The sequence below is a fragment of the Gopherus flavomarginatus genome, chromosome 2 (assembly GCF_025201925.1).
Source record: "Gopherus flavomarginatus isolate rGopFla2 chromosome 2, rGopFla2.mat.asm, whole genome shotgun sequence".
Lineage (NCBI taxonomy): Eukaryota > Metazoa > Chordata > Testudines > Testudinidae > Gopherus > Gopherus flavomarginatus.
The window spans coordinates 37,813,719-37,838,749 of record NC_066618.1 but is presented as its reverse complement, the minus strand read 5'-3'; the positions used below and the strand labels follow the sequence as shown (position 1 = coordinate 37,838,749).

Sequence of the window (25,031 nt, the reverse complement as noted above, 5' to 3'; positions counted from 1 at the left end):
ATCTTCCAGTATTTAAGATAATTACCAGTAATTTGCTTTTAATTACTATTTCTCAATCCTCTACGTTGTATAAAGGAGCTACTTTTTTGCTGTCCACATATAGATGGGCGACTGTTCTGAATCCCCAATAGTTCAGAGCCTTCCTCGTCTATCACTCAGGTAAAGTGAATGAATTTAATATTAGGTCATAAACATACACAAGTAGCTTTCATTCCAGTTATATAAATTACTGGTCTACCCTGTGTATTATTCCTTAAAGTCCAAATTGCAATGGCCTTTCTAAAGCACAGTGGACATCCCCTTGAATTAACAATGGTTCTTATGAACAGTGCTCTTGGTGAATACCAGATGAATTTAAGTGTAGCACCATGTAGGTTTTTACCATATTTCTTAGTGTTTGTTGTAAACATTTCCCTAAAAGTTTTTCCCTAAAAAGTGTTAAGTCTGAGCCATTCTTGGCACTTAATTTTGTTGTTTTTCATGGCATTCAAGCATCTTATCAGATGGCTTCATTTTGCATTCATTAGTAAATTACTTTTAAAAAACACTTCAAGGAAGAGAATCGTTTCATATCTTTCTCTGACCACACACATGGGCAAGCGACTATACACAAAGTATAGTCAGAGATACAAAATGCATTTAAACTATTAAAATCAATTTTAAAAGTTGATTAGTACATGCTGCCAAAGTTCTAAAGAAAGTTAAACCACTCAACTGGTGAAGTCACTGACTAAGCACTTTGAACCAGCAGAGATAGTATATGAACTGAATTAGTTGAAATGACAGTCATGTCATTCTGAATGAACTAAATTTCATTTAGTTGAAATGACTGGTTCATTCAAAGTTAAGAAACCACCTGGGAGCTGAAAAAGCTGGAAAGCTTGTTTTGCTCTTCCAATCAATGAATTTATATACACAAGGAAGAGACTACTGTTCAAAAACCTTGAAAGACACCACTGTGACAGTTTGGACTCCCCCATCCAGGATGCAACCTGATATACTGGGATTTCACTGACCCTGCCTGGTCCACTAGCCTGTACTCCTCCTCTGTTTTGCTGAATCAGGCTCTCCAGCCTCTGGCAGCACACACGTGCACGTAGGGATGAACCAGCTGTAGAATCACAGAGTCTCCCAACAGCTTTCTATGGGAAGACTCAGCTAGAAAATTGCTAAGCACTCAAGTGCAGCTCCCTTCTGGGAGATACACCGAAAATAATATTGTCTTGCACTGTAGAGAAATCGATACAACGTAAGCTCATGAATTTGCCCCCTCCCGCAATGTGGGGGAAGATATGCACAACTTCTTGCCCACCTCTACCCCCCAGTTATCAATTGCACAAACTGGGTTTTATAACAAAACAAAAACAAGTTTCTAGACTAGAAGAGGCAGATTTTAAGTGATTATAAGGGATAGCAAACAGAACAAAGCAGATTACTAAGCAAATAAAACAACACACACATACTAAACTTAAGATCTTAAAGAGACTGATTTCAAGTAATTTCTCACTCTAAATGTTGCTTTTGGGCCGGTTGCAGAAATTCTTGAAGATTAGTTACCCAGCTTGTAGCTTAAATCTTCAGACATCATATCCACAGGCCAGATCCCTTTTCCAGCCTGGGCTCAACTCTTCCCCCTTTCTCTTTGTCCTTGTTCCTTAGGTGTTTCCAGCAATCCTCCTGGGTGGGGATTCAGTGAAGAGTGAACCCAGATCAACTTACTCCCCAGCCTTAAATAAGATTTACATAAGGCAGGACTCTTGTTTCCCAGTCTTGAGCTCCCCCTCCTTTTAATGGAAAATTACTAGAAGTCCAAGATGGTGTTTAGTACCATGGGACATGACCACCTGACCTAGTAGTGCCACAGCAACGTCCCAGGATGCCTCTCAGGAAGGAGAGAGGTTAGTATCTTCAAAGTCTTATTGTTTCTTCCTAATGACCCATCAAGGCTGATGACCTGTTGCCTGGTGGGTGTTTCCCCAAGTACACACCCAGTTATAATTGTTACATAGTCAATATTCCTAACTTTAGATACAGAAATGATACATGCATATGAATTGGATAATCATATTCACTAAATTATAACCCTTTCAATGATACCTTGCAAGATCCATCTAGCACCACATGTATCTGTTATGCCATATCCATATCATAAGCATATTTCCATAAAGAATATGGGGTTTAATGTCAGAACAGCGACCAGAAAAGAGAGGTTACTTGCCTGTACACTAACTGATTGTATATGGACAATATCTCGAAAACAATTATTGTAGAGGTAAGCACCCTCTTTGTTCAAATGCTAGTCTGTATAAATATTCTACAGTTGGTCTCTCTCAAGCATTAGCCCTCATTGGGAAAGGTACAAGGAGTCTGAGTATGGACTATAACAAGGATCTTCCAAATCTTGCATTGTCCCTGGTTGCATAGTGCTTTGTGAATGTATGTACAGACAACCACTTTGCTGCTTTGCAAATATCCTAACCTGGCAGTTCCGCTAGGGAAGCCATGGAGTTCGCTTGTACTCTGCCAGGTGACTGCCTGCCCATTAGCCAGTAAAAATGTCCTGATGCACTGGGCAATCTAGTTTGATGTCTTCTATGATGTCTTCAATTTAAGACAGAAATAGCATGGGAGACTTCTGGAAGTATTTTGTTCTGTCCAAGTAGAACAAATATGGCTCTGCGCACATTTAGTGCGTGCAGCCTCTGCTCCACTCTTCTTGCATGAGGCCTGGGGAACAACACAGTTAAATGGATGATATTGTTGTAGATTTATGACACCACCTTAGAAAAAAACTGGGATGCAGTTTTATGGATACTTTGTCCCTCTGGATGATCATATAAGATGGCTCTGCCATCAGAGCCTCCAGCTCCCAAATTCTCCTGGTAGACATGACTGCCAAGAGAAAGGACTCTTCATGGAGAGGGAGAGGTATGGGAACATGAATGCTTCCTTGGAACCAACAGCTATCAGTTTTGAGAGGACCAAGTTAAGGTTCCACACTGAAGTTGGATCCCTGACTGGCAGGTACTTCTTCCTTTTAGAGCAATAGGTGAACCTACTGGAGTCTTTCCTGCTTCTAACAAAAACCTGCTGGACATCTTACAAACAGACCCTCTCCACAGATGTCAAGCAGTGAGCATCCATGCTCACAAGTAGAGGGAGCTCAGGCTTGGATGCAAGAACAAAGCCCCCATTCTGAACTAGAAGGTCAGGAATCTAAAGCAGAGTGATTAGCAGTGCTATAAAGAGGAGGTGGATATCACTGAACCACATTTGCCTCAGCCAGGCTAAGGCTCTGAGGATTTCTCTGGCTTTCTCCCATCTGATCTTCTGGAGCACCCTGAGAAGCAGGGAAACAGGAGGAACGTACATCTGGCCACAAAAGAAGAAATGTGTCAGAAAGCCCAAACCATGGCTCACTCCTCTCATTCCTTACCCCCGAACATAAGGGGTGATACTTCCTGTTCTCCACTGTCACAAAAAGTTCCATGTGTGGGACCTTCCCCCACCCCTCGCCCCCATAACTGCACGTCCTGAATGACTGACAGCGCACAGACCACTTGTGATTGTCAGACACTCCAGCTCAGGAAGACTGTCTTAGTGTTACTCTCTCGTGGGGAGGGGGCAATGTGGTGTCCTATGGCAAAGTGCCAAAGCCAGACTGCCTCCTGGCACAAGGCTTGCAACCTGCAACCGGCTTGTTTAGGTAGAAAATTGCTGCCATATTGTCCAACGTTACCAGGATTGTCCAGCTACAAATGACCAAGAGAAAGGACACACATGCCCTGCATATGGGCCTTAATTCTAGAACACTGATGTATAAGGTTTTGTCATGGACAACAAGCCCTGCACCGCAAGATCACCCATGTAAACCCCCATCTGAACACTGAAGTGTCTGGGATCGGGTTCTGGAGGGAAAACTGAGGAGGTATGGGAGCCCCTTGTGAATGCTGCAACTGAAGGAGTGCCAGAGGGGGCCACACCACTTTATTTAGAAAACAATCATGCCTGAAGTAGATGGAAGGAGGGCCTCATGCACAGGATAACAAACATACATTCTACCATAAGACCCAACAGCCTGAAATAGAATCTTACTCATGTCAGGGTATAGGACTAAATGGCTGTCAACCCTCCAGGATGGTTTGGAGTCTTCAGTAATTAAAGATTAATCTTTAATTAAACTATCATCTAATTAAACCTCCAGGAATATGTCCAACCAGAGTTGGAAACCCTAGACTGCGGGCAGAAGCAGAAACTGCAGAGTCTGAACCCTGTTAGTAGGTAGACAGTCACCATTTCTGCACTGATAAGAACTCTGGTGTTAATGTGCATTTCTTCTTCTTCTTCACCAGCAGGCCCAGACGAATGAACAGCTGGATAATGGACATGATGCTAGTCCCAGACCTGAGATTCTGTGGCCCTTAGTCAGCCAGTAATCCAAGAACTGGATGACTATCTGAACCAAGCAGCCATCACAGCAAAGTAGTTTCATAAATATATGGGGCACTGTGGAGACTCCAAAGGGAAAAACCTGATATTGGTAGTGATTGTTGTCCAAAACAAACCTCAGGAAGCACTTGTGTGCCAGGTGTACCACAATGTGGAAAATATGCATCCTTCAGGATAAGGGCAGAAATCTGTCTTTTTGACCAGGAAAGGGAAGGGAAAAGGATGATAATGGACAAGAGAACATCATGAGCCTAAGATTCTTGACATAGGTTTTCAGACCTCTGAGGTTTAGTATTGGCCAAAGCCCCTGTCTTCTTGGGAGCAAGGAGTACTTTGACTAGAACACCCCTTCCCTCTACTGACAAGGAACCTACTGTAGAGTGCCCAAAGCAAAGAAGTACTATATTTCTTGTTGTCTCAGGCTCTCATGGTAGTGGTCTCCGAATAAAAACTTGGAAGGCAGGGGGCGGGAAGGAGAGAAACCAAGTAACATACATAACCTCTCTGGCTCACCTCCAATACTCAGTGGTCTGAGGTAATGCTGGACCAGGCCTGCTGGAACTGGGCAAGATGATTGTGGAATTAATAGTATGCTCTTCAGGGGCACTGAATCAGGCCTGCTGCCTGGCTGGCACCAAAGCAGGGTGGTGTGACAGAGATAGGTCCTTGAGAAGAAAGGCCACCAAGGGCCTCTGCCTGCAGCAGGGGCCCATGCAGCCTGTACTGGAAGAACAGAACAGCAGCTGTTGCTGGAAAGGCTGGTGTTTGAAGTGCTATAAGCAACTGAAAACAGGATCTTACAGAGAAAAGCATTAAACAGCCTTAACTCAAGCAGCATTACCAGTTTCACTTACAGTAAACTAAAGGTTATGACATGTCCATTTAACCTCAATTTTTAATCTTGTAATGGAGAAAAAAATCAGATTTTTAGTTATTAATTTTAGGAGATTACTATGGTTTGTTCAGAAAGGCTTTAGAAGTCAGTCTGCATTTCCAGTTTTGTTAGTTTCAACAAAGTTTTACTCCTGGGGCATTCTGCACCAAAAAATTTAAAATTCTGCACATTTTATTTGTAAAAATAATGCTATATAATCACGCCAGCTTCAATTATTTTGGTAATTTCTTTCAAAATACCTGTCAGTAACTATGTCTGTAACAATACAAACAACAACAAAAATTCCCCTTAGGAGTAGAGAATTAAATAAACCCCTACAACAACCCAGTTCCTGTTTCTCTGCCCCCTCCCCTCCAGAGCCCTGCCAGGGGAAGACACTTGCAGCCCCTACCCCCCCAGAGCCCAGCTGCAGGGCACACCCCAATCCCCCCAGAGCCCAGCTGCACCGCCCCCCCCAGCCCAGACACTCACACCTGCTCTCTGCCAGAACCCAGATACAGTGCCCCCCCAGCCCAGACACTCACACCCCCTATCCCAAATCCCAGCTGTGAGCACCCCCCAGCCCAGATACCCACACCCTCATCCCTCCCAGAGCCCCGGGATCCAGAGGAAGAAACTGCCTGATGCTGGGTCCCAGGCTTGTACGGAGTTTCCTTCATGTCGCTTCCTTCCTTCAGGGCATGCTGGGAACCCTCCAGCTCCCTCCCCCTCTCCCCAACAGTGTCTTCTATTTGTGACCTGGGCTCTGGTGGGTCTAGTGGCCCCTAATGGCAGCCAGCAGCTCTGCAGCCCATTTCTGCAGGGGGAAAAGGAAATTTTGCACAGAACATTAATTCTGCATTATGCACTGGCACAGGATTCCCCGAGGAGTAAGTCAAAACCCTATATTAGCATTTTTAATTGTGTGTGTTTCAAGTACACACAATACAAAACAACTTATGGCAGAATCTTAGTCAACAGAGACAAGCCCCTAATCACACGGAGACTGCATAAAATATAAATGGACACCACACAGAGTTCAGGTAACATCTGATCCTCCTGCAAAAAAGTTAAGCTTTTTTCCCAAAAACTTCCTGTTTATCACAAGAGTTAGCCTACTGCAGATGTGTCAATAGCTTCAAAGGCATAGTGCATAAGTATTATCACTCCCACATCCCAAATAAAACCACAAAGATCCTGTCAGGTTTCTGTTTGAACTTTCAAAAAGAGGGAGTTTCAACACTGCAATGAATTTTCCTTAATGAGGAGTCAGTCCATCTTACTTAGGCACATGAACTTATTTAGTGATGTCAAAACCAGTCATAAAAATAAGAGGTTAATGCAATAATGAATCACAACCAGAGAAGAGAATTTCTTCATGAACAGAATACAATAATCAATGTAATACAGAGGCTTATATAACAAAATGACAGCATCAATACACATTCTTTCAGCAACAGTGCACTGTCAGTGATGTGACTTATTAGGGAATTTAATGCAACGTTGACGCAATGACAAGACCAGGTCACCGAAAACTAAACCCTATCTTAAACCTTAACATAATATAGTACATAACTAATTGATGTCATTGTTGCCAACACTATGGTTATATATAGTTCGCACATGAAACATTGTTTGATTTATGAGACTTTTAAATAAAGATTTTTCAAGTTATTTTCATTTAGGACACAAAATCCAAGTTCTACATCCTTGCCTGAAAAAGTCTTGCTTGTTATTAGTTGTGATATTTATTTTAACAGATGTTTACAATAAATATTCCTTCACTTTTTCTAATTTGTTGCAATCATGTTGCTACATTAGTCACCAATTTTTATTTTTAAACATGGAAACACTTCAAAAGGCAATGTTACCTCACTTCTTAGATTACTCCTGAAGTCCATGCAGTTGTCAGCAGATTTTAAATGTCATACAGGATGATTTGATTGTAATTTCACTGACTTATTTCTGAGAAATAAGGTCTCCAGTACAAAATAGCAATATGTACTGTTGTATGATACATAGTGCAAAATGCTCACATCAAAGATACCTAATGTTCAGATAAATTAACTGGTTATGAATACAAGTGGCACAAACAAAACTGTCCATGTTTCTACCTAGAAAGTTGATGTAATCCATTATATCTACATCTCACTCAATAAGCATGACTCTGGCTCAATCTTCTTGAGAACTTTTTAACAGCAACAATGTTGGTGAGATACACCGAGAAGTCTTTTCATCCAGGAGACAAGGAATGCATCTCCTATGAATTAGGGATCGAGACTTCCCTCTGTAGCAATACGCAATGCATTTTTACATTGGCTGGTGAGGTAAACAGATCAACCTTCAGGACCAACCCCAAGGTAAGAATATCTTGTGAAGGACTCTGGAGTTCAGTTCCCATCTGTAATTTAATGGAAAAAATTGTCTTCTGAAGTTGCCCGTCACGATGTTCTGAATGTGTGTGCGGTAAGAAGCTGAGATGACCCTGTGGTTAGCTATACACCAATTCCAGAGTTTTATTGCTTTAGCACGGAAAAATGATGAATGTGTGTCTCCCTGACAGTTGATATAATACTTGCATGCTACGTAGTAAATACAGTGACAGTCTTCTATTTGATTAGCAGTAGAAAGTGTAGATAAGGATTTTGGACAGTTCTCAATTTCAAAGGATTGATGTGGAGAAGCTGCTCTTACAGTGAGCATTTTCCCTGTACCTTGGGAGGTCCCAGATGTAAAAGTAGAACATCTGATGTTCTCAGTACAGTAGCGGGAAACTGCAAAAATGGAACACTTGTGAAAGTTTGGTCGTGCAAATTGGCATGCTGCACTATAAAGATGCAACCTGATGTGTCCTAGCAGTTGAAGATAATCTCTTACTGTTACTTGCGGACTGCCCTGAATCTTTGAGATGAGAATCTCTGGTGAGAAAAATCTGCTGGATGGTACGCTTTGCCTGTTACAGCATCCAGGGAAGATCCTATGAAATCTAAATGCTGTAATAGAGTCAAAACCAACTTTGAGGTTGATTTGAAGGCCCAGGCTGTGAAACAGAGAACACGTGATCTTTACTGATATTAACACTTCCTGATACAATCTGTCCCTGATCAACCAATCGTCTATGAATGGAAAAACAATTATACTCAATGTGTGAGAGTGGCGGCTACTGCCAGAATCTTTGAAAATACCCTCAGTGCTGAAGATACGGTGTGCTCCCTTTCAGCCTATTGGCCAATTTTAGACCTCAGCTCTCTAAATAAATATGTAAAGCAACAGACATTTAGAATGTTAAACCTTGCAGCAATAATTCCTTCGTTAGAAGTTGTACATCAAGAGTTGCAAACCAAGACACACTTAATGTCACTATTCACCTTTCACATAAAAGGTTTCTTCGTTTTGCTTATTAAAAAACGAAGAAATCTTTTGTGGGAAGGGTGAATAGTGACATTAAAGTGTGTCTTGTAGGTCAAGAGTTGCAAACCAGCTTCTAACGAAGGAATTATTGCTGCAAGGTTTAACATTCTAAATTTCTGTTGCTTTACATATTTGTTTAGAGAGCTGAGGTCTAAAATTGGCCTTTTGGGGAATCAGTAAATACTCCCCTTCCCATGCTGCACAGGAAATGGTTCTATTGCTCCTAAATTTGGAAGAGGGGTCACCTCTTGCTCCAACAATCGATTGCTGAAGAGGGATAAGGAGGGAGAATGTATAGGAGGAAGAGATTTGAAATGGATAGCGTTACCAGGTGTTATGGCTTCCAAAACTCATTTGTCTGATGTTATATGCTCCCATGCATCCTGAAAATGGGAGAGGTGGCAAAAGTAGAGAGAAGGGCAAGATGTTGCACATGTAAGACTTTGTTGGTTGGATAATTGAGACTCTCAACTAGGAGTTTCCAAACTGTGGTACACGTACCCTTGGGGGTACAAAAGACATCGGGGGGGAGGGAGATGAGGGAGAAATTGTGTAATGGTGGATTTTATTTATTATATTTTCATAATACGCTGCTCAGATGAAGCTTTAAAACTAGGTGAAAATTTGTTACATAAAATACAGTACTTAATTTGCAATGAGAACATAGATATACAGAGACACGGACATACAGGGCCCTCACCTCCAATCACTGTACATCATGGGTTCAGTTGCTTAGGAAATGTCCAGTCTAACTGATCTCAGAACTTTGGGGGAGGAGGGGGCGGTTTGATTGTATACATCCCACTATAACTATATCTGTACTTAACAGTGAAATATGGACAGATGGCTAAAGACGGGTAATGTTAAGAAGAAAACAAAGTATCAGTGATGAAAAGGGTAGGGATACACAGGAAGCTGATAGATCAGGGATTCTCAAACTGGGGGTCGGGACCCCTCAGGGGGTCGCAAGATTATTACGGGGGAGGAGGGGTCACGAGCTGTCAACCTCCACCCCAAACCCTGCTTTGCTCCAGCATTTATAATGATGTTAAATATATTAAAAAGTGCTTTTAATTTACAGAGGAGGTTACACTCAGAAGTTTGCTATGTGAAAGGGGTAACCAGTACAAAAGTTTGAGAGCCACTGTGGTAAATCTAGAAGAGGGTATGCAATAAGAAAAGTTTGGTAACCTCTGCTCTAGACCAAGCCATCAAAACTAGAATAGGTAGGGGAACCCCACACTGAAATTTGAAAGTCTAATGAGTCCTTGTCCACATTCTCTAAGGGGGAAGACAGCTGTTTGGCTTACAGATTAGATGAGGGCAAGTGTGGTGCTCTATGTGACAGAGGGCTCAGTGTCCGAGTGCATCTTGACACTAAGAAACCCTCAGCCCTAGTTAACAGAGGATACTCCAGCTCAGAAGATATTAACAGATCCTTAGGGTATCTAAACTCTTGAAGTACCGATAGTATCAAAGATTGGACTGAGTGGGAACATGCGGAGGATAGCTTCAGTATCAATGCAGCTGGTACCGAGCACTTGGTATGGGATTCCCTCAGTACTGTAGGTAGGTGAACAGTCTTTGGTACCACTGATTTTCTTGTTATCAGTACAGAGTGTTATTCAGCGATGGGCTTGGTCTCTTCAACCCTGTCTCTGCCACTCTGCATATAGGTACCCACATTCAGTACCAAATGTGTCTTAGATAACTGACTCTTCTTCACCTCTGTGCTACCGGCCTCACTCAGCAAGCCATGTGGTAACTTTTAGGATTTCACAGATCAAGACACTTCAAAAACATACCCTGAAAGCCCTCCATAAAGCTGGTACAGTATGTCAGCATGTCATCTAGTGCTGAGACATTCCCAAAAGAATATGAAGTCTAATTCATTTAAAACAATATCTGAACAGAGATTACTCCCCCATTGAACCTGTCACTAGATACCTTAAATGACCTTGGAAACTTGCAGACAGATGAACTCCTTGCTCCCTCACCTTAGGTGTGCTGCCCCAATGGAGCTGTAGAAAAAAAACAGAAATAGAGCACCTCGTATTGTTTGTGACTGTTGCCCATAAAAAGTGCACTACTCCCATACATAGCCATGTTCTAGATTTAAAAACATTTAAACATACCAGAAACTTAGAATTAGATATTATCTTTCTTCAGTCCTACGGTCAACATGATGGTGCATAAGTAGACACATATCCAAGGTATAAAAATTGTTGGTAGCAACAGCTGTAGTTAATATTGCCCAACAATTTCTACAGTAAGCAATTTTTCTAAGTTTTATAAAACTTTGCCAAATTTTAACTATTTGTACTGAAGTTTTCCCATGCTTGCTCTCTAAAAGAAAAAAAAAATTCAGCTGAAGGTAGGAAGTGTTTGCAGAAAAAACAATTCAGAAGATTCTTCTGACAATGAGGTGTAGGTGGGTGTTCTGTCTAAAAATTATCACATTCTCATCCAGAGGAATAGACAGAAACTAATTCCCAACTCTTAACATTCCTCTGCTGTCTAGTTTTGTAAGCCACCTGAAAAACACTGCAGTCCCCTCTACTGGTTGGTCAATGTAGAGGATAACAGCCTACTACTGTGACCATTTACTCCATTTAAAAAGTAGAGGTCTGTGGTACAGGTCCAGAAGTTCTGGTTTCTAATCTTATTGACGACCCATGCAATGGATCAATATTGTGTCACACGATGTCATTTATTTTCTCAGTTTGTCCTTTTAAAGGGGAACTAGGAAATACTTTCTTCCATTTTTTTGTATGTAAAGGTTGAAAAACAAGCACTCAAAAGTTTGGAAATGCCAGAATGAATGTCGCTTGTGCGCCATTAATTCAGCCCCCTCATGTAAGTGACTTGTGATGCAGTCTTTAATTACATTACCACACACAATTTGTTCTACAGGACCCCAACTTCACTCAGTGCATCAGGCAGAGAGTAACAAGAACAGAAAGGACATTACATGCCAGAAGTAGAGCCCCGAGCGGATACAAAATTTGTATCCGCATCCAATCCATGAGCAGCAAACATGGCCTGCAGCTATAAAGCAGATATCCGCAGATTTGCAGGGCTCTAGTCACAAGAGACTAGGACCCAAGGGAGCTGTGTTCTATTCCTGGCTCTGTCACAGACTTTTTAGGTGGCTGAGGCTGTCAATGCATTTGCAAAAAGGGGGACAAGTTAAGGTTTCATGGACAATGTTGCTTCTGGCATTTCTTAACTTTTGAATACTAGACTTTACAGTCTTATCATTCGAGGTATTATATACAAAGGATATCTAGACACAATAAGAGACATCTCCATGGTATTATATACAGAGATCTTTGTTGATATTTTTGTGGGATGCTAGGTCAAAGAAGTGGGTTTTGTATTTTAGCCCTTTCTCATAAAAGCAGTAATTTGAATATTATGCCTTAGTAGAAATTCTACCTATATAGCCTTCCCAGCCTCAGCTGAACTTTCAGCCCAGAGTCCACCTATCATAACAGAAGAAGGATGTTTTGTGCAACATATTTGCCTGTATAGAGGCTCTAGGCATGTACATAAACATTAAATACCTATTAATACATAAGTGTTGTAAAGCAATTAGGGTTGCTACACAACACACCTGACAAACCCACAGAAGTAAGGAAATGAAAAGTTAAGATGCCAAGGAGTACTTGCCCTTTACTCCTCCAACCTCAAACACACATCTTACCACTATCGCAGCTACTGTACACCAGACTAAGTACAAGTTTAAATCTGTTCCTCTTTCCCACATGCCACTATCAAACTATTCACTGCTCACTCACGCCATTAGTAGTTGTAGATGTTTGATGTAATATTTGGCCGTGTTGTGAAAGGGTGGTTTGGGAAAGGCGTGTGTGCAAAAAGTCTGTCATGAAGAGTAATGCAAGGCTAGTATCCCTAGGAGGTAGAATAATACGTCATTTAGAGTCCTCTACTGTTATAATTCAAGGCATACTTTACTGAAAAAAGTACACATTTCAGCCTCAGAATAGAAATATTGTCCAACAGCTAATAATTATTTTGGCCTGCAGTATAAATATCCATTACACAATTACTGTATTAAGTGAATTATATACCAATGATGCACTATACATAAACAGTTACACTATGGCTGTACTGCAACACTCATTAATACAATAAGGCAACATTGTTTCTGAAAAAGTGAGTTAAGTCCATATGCTAAGCTTCATGTAGCTTCAAACAGAAGCCATCTGCATTGTGAGCACAACTAAAGTGAACAGTAATCAAAACACACTGAACATGGAGGGTCCCAACGCAAGACAAAAAGAGGCTTTATCTATCATCTTTCAAACTCTGCTTTGTTAGAGATATGCAGATGAAAATTTTAGCTTCAAAGACTGAAATAAACTCCCTGGAAAAAGATTTTTGGTTTTATTTTTTGTCACCATACACACACAAGAGTACTGTGGATGTAATTCTACCCTATAACTATGGAATAGTGAAATTTAGTTATACATTAGTCATTTCACAGCAACTTAGAATCAGTTTTGAATGCCTTTGAAATTGAAATATTTTGTATTGGTATTGAATATCTACCAGCTGCAGACATATACCTATTTTTTACTATGCTAAGTGGACAGCAGGAACAAAATTTCGAGGGACAACACTTAATACTAACACTTCTTGCAATTCACCTGTGAAAGATTCAGTGGCTCTCTATGAAACATAACAAAGAGACAGTGTGCGCATTTTTTAAATATAAAGATTCTGCCCTATGATTTGTGTATCTGCATCCTATTAAGATTTAGCTTGATCCAGCCAAAAAGCCAGTTTTATATGCCTTGCTCGTCATTAAGATGCTGTAAACTCATTGGTAAGGCCCCATCAAATTCAGATTCCATTTTGGTCAATTTCATAGTCATAGGATTTTAAAAATCATAACGAGACCTAGGGTTTACTCATTTATATCTTTGATTTAGTTGACATGTATGCAAAGCCTCCCAGTAACAATGCCCCTTGCTGGCTGTAAGTCAAGTGTCGGGCAGGAACAGCAACTGGTGGGGAAATTTTGGGGTGGAAGAAGCTGGGGGTAACCTCTGTGACCACTCCCTACAAGACCTCACCCCTAGCCCGGGACCCCCACACTCTCCTCATCCCATCCCATCCCTTCCCGCCATATCTGGGGAAGGCCAGAGAGGATGTCTCTGGCCTGGCTGGAGTTGCTCCATCAGGCTGGGCAGCATGGCCGCAGCCTGCTCTGGGCAGGGGGTGGGGGGACAGAGCGGGCAGCACAGCCGCAGCCTGCTCTGGGGGCGGGGGGAGAGCAGCATGGCCGCAGCCTGCCAACCCCAGAGCTGCAGCTGCTTTGGAGGCTGAGGGGAGAGTAGCATGGCCAGAAGCAGAGAGGCTCTGGCCCGCATCTTCCCTTCTGGCTCTGCTGGCCGTGCTGCCTCTCCTTGCTCCTGTTGTTGAGGGGAGAGGCGGTGTTCCACCTCTCCCTCTCTATACCTGTACATAAGCTGACCCCCTTCTCCGGTGCTTCCCTTTTTACTAAAAAAATTCGGCTTATGAACCAGTATATACAGTACTCTGAAAAAATCAGATCCTAGGCATCTGAATGAGGCACACAGATTTAGTGGATTCTTTTGACCATAATCTCAGTGACCCTGCTTCCCATCTGTAAAATGAGGATACTACCACATCTTCACTCCACATGGACTCAGGTGCTATTGTAATGAGCACCACAGAAAAGCCAATGCAGAAATTAATAATTCCATCTTCAGAGCATGATTTGAATAGTGTTCAATAAATAAGGCTTAGGGCCACACACTGAACAATGAGAAGATACAAATATTGAATGACCCTTCCTCCAGCCTGTAGTGGGCACGAAAGATGTTACCCAGAGGTCACTGGGGCAGGAACATGAACAAAGCAGCTAGGAAGAGCACATTAGAGAAGTCAGAGTCCTTTCTCCCTCTCAGAAAGGCAACAGGAGGCAGAAGCTCCCAGGCTCAGACAATAAGCAAAACCTAGACCTGCACATATGCGAGTAAAGGTAATCCTTTGCAAGCGTGCCTACGCTGCTTACAAGTCTTTGTAACTTAACTACCTCAGTTGAAGCAAGCCACTTCGCATTTCTGAACCAAACAAAAGACAGTCCAATTCTTGTTTCCAGTATGTTAGGGCCATGTCAGAGAAGTGTTCCAGACAGAGGTACGTGGGTCTTAAAGCAGCATGACATGTTTTATTTTTGTCTTGTTCCCACTCCATTTTTCATGTGGCTATAGGCCTAGTCACACTTGTGCATGCAGCTTTGTCATATATAACAGATGTTTACAAACAACCCCATTTTAAAATATAAACCAACCTGCAGCTGGTTCCAGGCTGGGCTACTGCTGGACTGAACAAGACATGGATGATAGGCAGCAGAAGAGACTGGGGAAGAAATGCAGGATGTAAGTCAGGAAGGAGTCATGACACTGAGGCAGGGACCAGCAAGGGATGGAGGGGCACATGGGAGTATTATCCAAAATTAATCAGCCCGCAAGAGAGGGCTGGAATGAGAGAGTTATACCTGGGTTGGACATAGGCTAGTGCAGGTAACTTCGTCATGAAGACTAACGAATGTCTGCAATGGGAAGCCCCACTTTGGCAGACTTGGTAAGGACAGTTAGAGCAAGTCTCACCTCCTGCAGCACTTTGATAAACTGATTTTTTTTAAGGAGGGGCAGGGAAAGATTCTCAGACTGTTAAAGAGAATTAAAGTTGAAAAAAAATGTTTCAGGAGACTCTAACTAACACTTCAGAGGCATTCTTTACAAGAATTCTATACTTTTAAGAACCAATGTTGAAGATCCATAAGGGACAAATAAGGGATTTGTTCAGCTCCCCTCTGCCATATAACCCTTCATCCATTACTACTCTATGAAACACACACAGCTCACACAACTATCCAACCCTAACTTTGCCCCTTGAAGTCTAGTATCAAGTATAGTACGGAGACAAACATCTCTCAAGTTTGAGGCAGCTCTCAGATTATTTACTGAGACAGACTGCATGGCATACATTTAAAAAACTAGATTTAAACAAGAAAGTCCATGCAAAGTTCTAGGTACCAAATCAATTAGATTTATGATAAGTTACATGGCAACTTCTGCTAGAATACAATGAAGAGAGGGAGGAGAAAATTTAATGGTTGCTTTGTTAAAGCAGGGCATCTAAAAGTACATGATTGGTTTAGAAAGAAGCCAGAGTACAAAGCAAAAGCATGTTGTAATAAGAATTAAAAAGTTAATATAAGGCACTAAATTCACACACATTAGTTTTTCCCCTTAGAGACCGTAGGCAACCCTTAAAAGCCAGGAGAAAGTCTAAATTTCTATAATTGTGTGGCTAAGTCCTTCAGGACCAGTAATGTATATAGCTTTATTTATAACAATCTTTCCACAACTTCCCCATTAACCACTCTGGAAACATCTCTCTTGACAATTTTACCCCTAGCTTGCAAGCAACTCTTGCCGGTAAACAAAATATAGATTCATCTAACATTAAAAGAGCAAGCATATAGTAGCTCTACGCATCAGTAGCCTGTGGGACTCAGTCCCACAAGATATTAGAGGCCAAAAGGATAACAGCATTAGACACTTACATGGACAGTGAGAAAAGCCAGTTACATTATATAGGATTTCAGAGTCACTCAAATGAATAGGAGGGATATAATCCCTTCTGCCTCAGAGTACAAGACAGCCTCTTACTGATGGACCTTAAAAAGTTTCTTCCTCTGGGCTGTTAATTGTGTACCATGCACTTTGGGTCTTCTACCTTCTCTACAGCATCTAGTATTGCCCTCTATCAGAGAGTGGATTACAAAACTAGATGAACCACTAGCATGAACCTATAAGACAATTCCTATGTTCCTTATTAACTTGTTTGCTCTGCTAAATCCTGCCTCTCCCTGTGAAGGTTAATAAGTCTGTTAAATTTAGAAAATTGTTCTCTATTTCCTATGTCAAGTGGAAAAAGATCAGCTCTTGCAACATCCTAGTTCATAAACTCATAAATTACTAGAGACAAACAGCTTTCCCACTGATCTACTTTAAGACTGATTTTGCTAGCTCTTCCTGTTTCACACTTACTGTGCATCTTAATCTGTGTGGGTTATCAAAGATGTGCAGTTAATAATCTCCTCTAAAATCCAAATACAACATTTTTACAACAAGAAAATCATGTATGCATGGTTCTCCTTTCATTAACTTATGTTGGGTATCCTTTACTGAATTATCAATCCTGTCCTATTCCTTCAGGAGTTTCTAATATCTTTCACACAGCAGTAGTCAAGTTTCCAAGTCTGTATTTTCCTGGTTTCCCCCCAGGACGTAAGAGCCGAACACTCTCCAAGTCTCTTGCGGTGCCTAGAGCACGATGAACTAGGTTTCCAGTAAAGGCTTTCCTGTTTCCTTTGCTATTTTCTTCAGTATTCTAGGATTTAGTGTATCTGGGCATGATGCCCAGTTGACTTCTTTTATAGTTCTAATTGCTTTATTAGCTGCTTTATTATCTACACCCGCTGGTGTAATCAACCACATTTTATTTCCTCCTTTCTCCCCTTGGAAATTCTTCTAGTGTCTTCTAATGTCTGCTTCTTTCAACAATAGTACAGACTTAATTCAAGACTATCAATATATTGTGAATTCGCATCCAGTCCTTCAGCTTCAAGTCTTGCCATTTCCTTCTCTTGAGAAAGCTACTATTTTGACAACTGCAACAGCATTCATTGCTGCTATGAATAATAGCTACGCAGTTGCTAGTACAGTTGGTATGCCTGGCCCCTCCCTCCTCTGAACAGATATTTCTTGAGTGATCTGTGGTGCAGACAGCTGATGCCACAAGACAAAATGCTGCAGATTTAAATCATCAGGTGTTAAATAGTCTTCATTATTACTTTAAAAGTATACGGAAAGGGAAAGAGGGATCTCTCCACTCAAAACTGGATTAAAAAAAAAAAAATCAGCTCAAGAAGTGAAGGGACCAGAAGCATAGCAAACCATGATAGCAGCTGTACTGCTCATCTCACATCTGTTCCTATAGGTTGTTTGGAATTGAGTGTCAAGTGCTGCTACTATGTGTAGATGAGTCTTTTAAAACCCCATCTAACAAAGTCTTTATTCAAAGACTACAATTGAGTTTTAGTATTTTCTCAATCTTCCCATCATCTTTCCTGATATTGTAGATATCTAATCATCTCGTTTCTATGTTGTTTTCCTAATGCCTAGAAACCTAAAGGGGAGGAGGAAAGATTTTATGAAACAAACTGCAATTCACTTTATAAGCTTATTTACTCAAAATAAGCTATACATTCAACCAAAACAAGGAGCTTACGATTAAGTAACACCGCCACTGCACATTGCCTATATGCCAAGTGGTGCAAAGGAGTTATAATGCACCTCAGGATTTTCTGTCTGAAAAGAAAACTGCAGATTGCTCCATCCAAGTTCTTAAACACTGCAATCAAGACAACAACCAAAAGTAGGGTAGCCAGCTGAAAAGTACCTGGGAGTCCTATCAGGCGTCACCAAATCCCAGCTGGCAAAAACAACCACCTAGTACAGCAGTTCTCAGATTGTGGGTCGGGACCTCAAAGTGGGTCACAACTGTTTTAATGTGGCCAACACGGCTGGCTTAGACTTACTGGGGCTCGGGTTACAGGCCCCTGGCCTGGGGCTGTAGCCCATGAGCCTCGGCTTTGTTCCCCCCCGCCACCCGGAGTGGGCTCAGGTTTTGGTTCCCCTCCACCTGGAGTGGGCTCGGGCTTCAGTCCCTCCCACTTGAGATCATGTAATAATTTTTGTCGTCAGAAGGGGGTCACGGTGCAATCAAGTTTGAGAACCTCTGTCCTAGAAGCTACCAGCCACCAGCATAAATTACAGTGGACACAGGGTCATTCTAACTTCATCCTGGCACCAAACCAACCCCCAGCAGCTCTGGGGGAAGATACAAAGGTGGCATACAATCACCTTGGCCCTCCACCCTTCTCTCCCATGCCAAGGATAGAGCCCTATTTGTTTTAATAGCATAACCAAAGTAATCTTTGCCATTTTCAAGTGTCCAACTCCAACAGATAAGGTTACTCCTAAATTATGCACATGTGGATACATGAAACATGGGACTTAAGTTATCATTGAGGCTACCATGATTGTGACATCAAAAATCTCTCACCTGGAGTATCAAACTCCATGTTTTACTCTTCTTCTTCAATGGGTCAAGTTTCATTCAATAACATATTTAATCTGTAATATTCCAAATAAATCAGTTTTGGCATTTTGAAATGAGCACAAGTGCTCGCTCTTTCTTGCTACTTAAGTATTCTGGACAATGTTTACATTAACTTTAGAAAAATTGTTTACATTACTTCAACATATTCAACTGCTAGTTTCCCATCACATCCTTCAAATATAGGCATGTTGAGTCAAATTCACTCTCTAGTCAGGCATCTGCACTATTGAGTAGCAACTTTAATATTTACTGTGATTAGAATGGAAGAACCACCTACTGAATTCACCTATAAAGACCAAAACAGATTTTTTAGCCAGCTTTTAAAAAATAATAATAAAAAGATCAGGTGATATTTGCCTACCTTCCAGAAACTCCCCCTCCTTAACAATTCATATCTACATCAAGTAGCCCTGCTTATATCTCCAGTCACCAACAACTACCTATTCTTTCCCTCTAGGCTTCTAGACAGTTCTAGAACTCTAATAGGCACCAGAACCTGAGTACTCTCATAATTTCCCTTTTTACTTTAGATCAATTTTCATTTTCAGATTCAGATTAAACCTTGATGTTTCCAGCATTAGGAGATTTTCAGAACATATTGTGGTTTTACCAGTTCAAAATGACAAAAGACCAAAAAAAAAAGGCAAGCACAGATCCAGGGAAAAAGAAAATTCTGCTTAATTTCAACCCTCCCCCCACCCAAGGGAACGGGAATTCACAACTATACCTTAGTAAGGCACTTTGAACCTTGTTAATAATTAGAACTCATCACTATGCACAAGTAGTATTTCAGAGCATTTCTTATAACACGCTCCGCTCAGTTCACACTACCATCACTGAATCTGATTTCACTCAATATACTCCACATTGTCAACTTCCTTCCCCTTTCAGTTTTTTCTTGTCTCGTTTATATTTCAAATACAGGATACAGTGATATGCTTCACATATTCTCTCCTTTCTTTTTGTCTTCTATTATACTTTCTGTATTGCAGAATCTCAAAATCTGGCATTATTCCTTTCCTTGTTGGTTGATGTACATACTTAGTATTAGAAAGCAGATCTAAAAACAGACTGCCAAACACTTACTGTCAGTCTTATTTCCTCTAATTAATGTAATCTATTCTGTGTCTGGTTAATTAGTCTCATTACTATCACTATGGACTTCATATTCTTTTAAATATTTTTATATCAGCACTCATTTAATAATCCAAGTCTTTCATGGTTTCCAGTTTATTCTGTTATTAACTGACTCTGAAGTATCTCCAACCTCTGTCCTTTATGAATCCAGATATTCCCCCCGTTTCTTTCAGATCTCTTATGAGCTGTCAACTTGTCATAATCTTTGCACTGCAGTACAATTGCTGAAAGCTACTTTGTTACTTTTCAGTTGCAGGATAAACCTCAAAGTTCCCCTCATCAGATGTTCTTTTGCTTCCATATTGTCCAAGATGAGAAGTCATTTACAAATTCTTCCTTCTCCATTGACATAAAATGCAAATGGCTAGTGTGGATATAAATTCATTTTATTCACTCTAATCTTTATAAGTTTATCCTTTTGTGACTAAATAATGGGAATACTTGTATATCATGCATTCATGCTCAGAACCACTTCCTGTCAACAAAGAATCACACACTTCTCACATGAAACTCACTGACCATTTTAAGTAAGTTTACTGCTAAAACACCAATATTTCACTTGAGCCCTAGCGAAGTTTTTAGTTTGTTATTTTCATCTCAAAGTGTAGGGAACAATATGTAACACTGTATCATCTTGTCCAGAATGCGTCATACACAGAACAATAGTTTTCACAATGGAAGGAAGCTTCTCATCTTTTCTGCATTTCATACAGTAGTTCCATATTATGCTCTAAAGTCTTGCATCATACATACCAGATTTGTCTTACATGTTCTATAACTTCACAGAAATTTGTTTCTCAACACTAGAGGCACAGTTCCCTACATGCCACCTCACTCTTGTATCTAGCCAACTGACAGCACTTGTGCTCTCCGGTCTCTTCAGTGCACATGAAACAAAGGATACAGCTAGCAAGTGAACTGTTCATGCCCACACAGTCACAGAATTCATTCTACTGAGCACTTTAATGTTCAAGTTATTTGTTGTTTTCATCTCAAAGTGTAGGGAACAATATGTAACACTGTATCATCTTGTCCAGAATGCGTCATACACAGAAAAATAGTTTTCACAATGGAAGGAAGCTTCTCATCTTTTCTGCATTTCATACAACAGTACTGGGGAGCAGTAGATAAGAGACACAGAATGTGGAGAACCTGACAAGACTGCAGCAGGGGAGAAAGGATTCAACCTTATTTCCCCAATGTTGCACCTTAGGAAGAAAAACGACACAGGTGGTGAATGAGAAACCATAAGGAGGAGAGGCCTTTCCCCCTCCCAGAAAGAAAAGAGGGCAATGAACAGAATGAGAAAGATATGTGGGACAGAATTAATTTTAGAGATATGAAAGAAATGGAGAAAGGGAAAGGAAATTGGCAAGATTTACTTACCCATAAGTTATTTGCACTTAGATTTTACTATATTTCCATAACAGATAGGCAAAAGCTTTAAGCTTGAAGGAAATGTAATACAAACTGCTCTATAACAGCATCTGATATGTGTCATACGTGAAGTTGTCTTGTTTGCTACTTACTTTACTATTAGAGTGGAGGTGGGAGACACATTTTGGTCTTTTCTGCTAGGACTAGTAATAGTAACAAAAGGTAACAGATACTTGCTCCTCCCTTACCTGTCCAATATACAGGATGCCACCAAATACAACTGTCCCTTGGGAGATCAGCAATCTATTTTGAGATCTGCCACCAATTTCTTCTGTTATCTTAAGCAAGTCACATAGCCTCTGTGAGTTACTTACTTTAACTGTCTCCATGGAGATAATGAAGCTTGCCCACCATTGTAAAGAAATCTGAACCTACAGATTTTCTTTAAAAAAATTCATCAAGTTTGTCAAGTCTGTTAAATGGTGTATGATCCAGTGATTAGATTGTTGACTGAGGACTACAGGTTTGGGATGAGGCTATTGACCTTTTCATAATTTTCTTTAAAAATCCTTTTGTTTAACTTTACAAAAAAAAGCAGGAGGGGTTTGGTGTCATGGCAAGGAGAGGCTGATTTTTTGTACACCTCTAACCCGATATAATGCTGTCCTCGGGAGCCAAAAAAATCTTACCATGTTATAGGTGAAACTGCATTATATCGAACCCGCTTTGATCCGCCGGAGTGCCCAGCCCCGCCCTCGGAGCACTGCTTTACCGTGTTATATCTGAATTTGTGTTATATCAGGTCACGTTATATCGGGGTAGAGGTGTAGTAAGACTGCCTTTATTGTTGTATGGAAATGTAGCTTGAGATCACTGGATAAAAGCAGACATCTCCTATTAACTATTTGCAAGAATACCAAAGCATCAATTGTGTGTGACTCCATTAATAGAAAATATCACGTCTGACAGTATAGAGCTAACACTACCAATAAAAAACTAACGTTAAAGATCAAAAAGCTTTTGACTTTACTCCCCAATGTCTGGATTTAGGTGATCTTTAGACTCTACATCATTAGCCTTCTGCATTAACTATTTAAAGATGCAAAGCTGTGTCCTGAGTCACATAATGCCCCATGCATGTGACATCTTCATTATTAGGCTCCCAATTTTAAACACTCACAAGCCAGTTAGTTTTTATGTATCTGGCTACATTAAATTCCTTGACAGCATGTAGTTATAACAGCATATCACCTGCAGAGTATGACACTTGGCAAAATGTTGCCATTTGGCAGTTTTACCACTTCAAGAGCACACAAAAAACCTTCTCAATCCCAACAAAACACAAATGTTTGCTTAAACTGTTTTTGAGGTACCAGAACTCACAAGAACTTAAAAGCATAGGTGTTTTTATTACCACAGTACATCCAATATACCCACTTCTTAAGAGCTGATCTTGTTGGGAAGATAGAACAGTCCAAATCATAATGAGAAATATTGTGACTTAATGGACACCTCTGTAATGTATTTTGCCTACTGCTTAATACATTGCATCACTGATCAATAGGACACAGACTACCCTAGGCACTCAAGATCAGCTATATAGTCACCTTTCCTTATCTGGAGAAAGGTTTAATGCAGACATTAGACCCCAGTAGACTCCGTTTTAATAATCGTCACAGTTAATATGGGAGGGGTGGGAAGGTGAGACGTGTACATCAGGGCCGGCTTTTGGAAGTGCGGGGCCCAATTCGAACAGTTTTGACTGGGCCCCGGCAGGGATGACTTAAAAAAAAATGTAAAAAGACACATGGGGCACTTCGGTGGCGGGTCCTTCACTCACTCCAGGTCTTCAGTGGCACTGAAGGACCCGCCGCTGAAGTGCCACTGAAGACTTGAAGAGCTGCCAGGTGAGTAAAAATTAAAAGGCACCTCTAGCCAGGGAAGGGATTCTTGGGTGAGGTGCCTGATTTGCGGGAATTGGTGGAACAGGCCTAAAGCCGGCCCTGGTGTACATAACACACATACACACACCCAGCCACTGAAGACCTCAAAGCCATGAGAAGCGAAATAGTTTTCTCCCACCTGGCTGCTGCAGCAGCCGGGCAGATCAGGGACAATATGCATGTAGACATGCAAACGTTTATGGCTCTGCCCAGACCCGGTGATCATGTCTCAGCTTTCCTCTTCCTCCTCTGTATAATCAGATTAACACCGCACGGGTTCCGCTCCACGAGCCGCTATCGCTGATCCAGAGACAGGGCACTGCAGCACTGCAAGCCGGCGGCGCTTCCCCGACTTCCCCAGCTCGCTCTCTGGCTCAGACACTAACACCCGTGCTTTTGAGGCGGGGGAGGGAGGCTGCACTGGCTGCGGCTAGCGAGCCTCCTTCGCCCCCTCCCCTTTACAGCAGCCGCTTCTCTGCTGCTCCTGCCGCCTGACACTCACCGCGGCTCCGCGAACCGCATCCGTCCCCAGCAGCGGCGGCGGCGGCGAAGCCAGCGGACTGGCAGCAGAGCCCGAGCCGATCCCGCCACCGCGCTGCCCTGCGCCACGGCCGGTCACGGCAACTGCTGCGAGCCAGCAGCCCCAGGGCGAGCGGCGCAGCCCGACCACGAGAACGGCCCCGGCAGCTCCATGACGCCCGGAGCTCCCCGCCAGCCCGACACGGGGCGCCGCACACCCGCTGTCACCCGCGGCGTCGCGTCCCGCGGGGACCCCCGAGAGGCGCCCCCACGCAGGCGGGGGATGGATGCCCCGGTCCCCGGCTGCCTGGGCGGGCAGGGGGCGAGCGCTGGGGGAGCCTGGCGCAGGGAGGGAGGCCGGCCGGGGAGCCCCGCACTTACCGAGTGGTTGACCCCCCACATGAGGACGCTGAGCAGCGGGTCGCTGGCCCGGAACAGCTTCACTTTTTGCGCCACGAAGTGCTTCTTCTTGGTCTTGGTCTTACTCGCCATAACGGACACGATGTTGCCGGGGGCCGCCATGGCGCAGCCGACGGGAGGGGGCGGCTCAGCGCCCCGGGCCCGAGCGGAGGCGAGGCGGCTGGCGCTGCACGGGGGTGGCGGGCTGCCTGCCGCGGGATGCCAGGCGCATCCCGGCCTGGCCGCCTGCGCCGCTCGCTGAAAGGGCCCCGCCTCTTCCCCGGGGCTTCCTCCGCCTGCCGCGCTCTGCGTCAGGCCGCCCCGCCCCTGGGCTCAGGGGAGAGCATGAGAGTCGGCTCCCTTGTTACCAATACGCATGCCCGAAAGAGCCGAGCATGCGCACTGGCAGCAACGAAGCCTCTCCACCTTCACTGTGCCCTCAGGATCCGCTCCTGAGCAGAGAGGGCGGGGGCGGTAACATCAGGTAAGTGGGCGGCGGAGAGAAAATCCCGTTTCATAAAAGGGGGAGGGACAGGCGGCGGGAAGCCAGCTGCCGTCCTGGGCGGAGCGGGGCCCGCTGTCTGCATGGCACGGGGGGCGTGTGTGGAGCCAGCCAGCCTGGTGAAGACTCACCCCGGCACCTGCCTGAGCTGGGCGAGCCCGCGGAGCGC

The 25,031-nt window shown here is 42.7% G+C and overlaps 1 protein-coding gene across 5 annotated transcripts in view; it reads right to left on the bottom strand.

The window, feature by feature from the left end:
- Window positions 1–24,634, bottom strand: part of PIP4K2A (phosphatidylinositol-5-phosphate 4-kinase type 2 alpha) — a 236,183-nt gene extending 211,549 nt beyond the window's left edge. The window contains exons 1-2 of one of the 5 annotated variants that reach the window (XM_050942297.1): window positions 24,343–24,634; window positions 10,732–10,755 (exon numbers count right to left, since the gene is read on the bottom strand). In XM_050942297.1, the coding sequence (XP_050798254.1) occupies window positions 10,732–10,755; window positions 24,343–24,483 (165 nt within the window). In that variant the 5' untranslated portion in view covers window positions 24,484–24,634. Of the gene's footprint in view, window positions 1–10,681; window positions 10,756–24,342 lie in introns of those variants that run through there. The other 4 variants (XM_050942294.1, XM_050942296.1, XM_050942298.1 and 1 more) reach the window with 4 other exon arrangements.
- Between the last annotated feature and the right edge of the window lie 397 nt (window positions 24,635–25,031).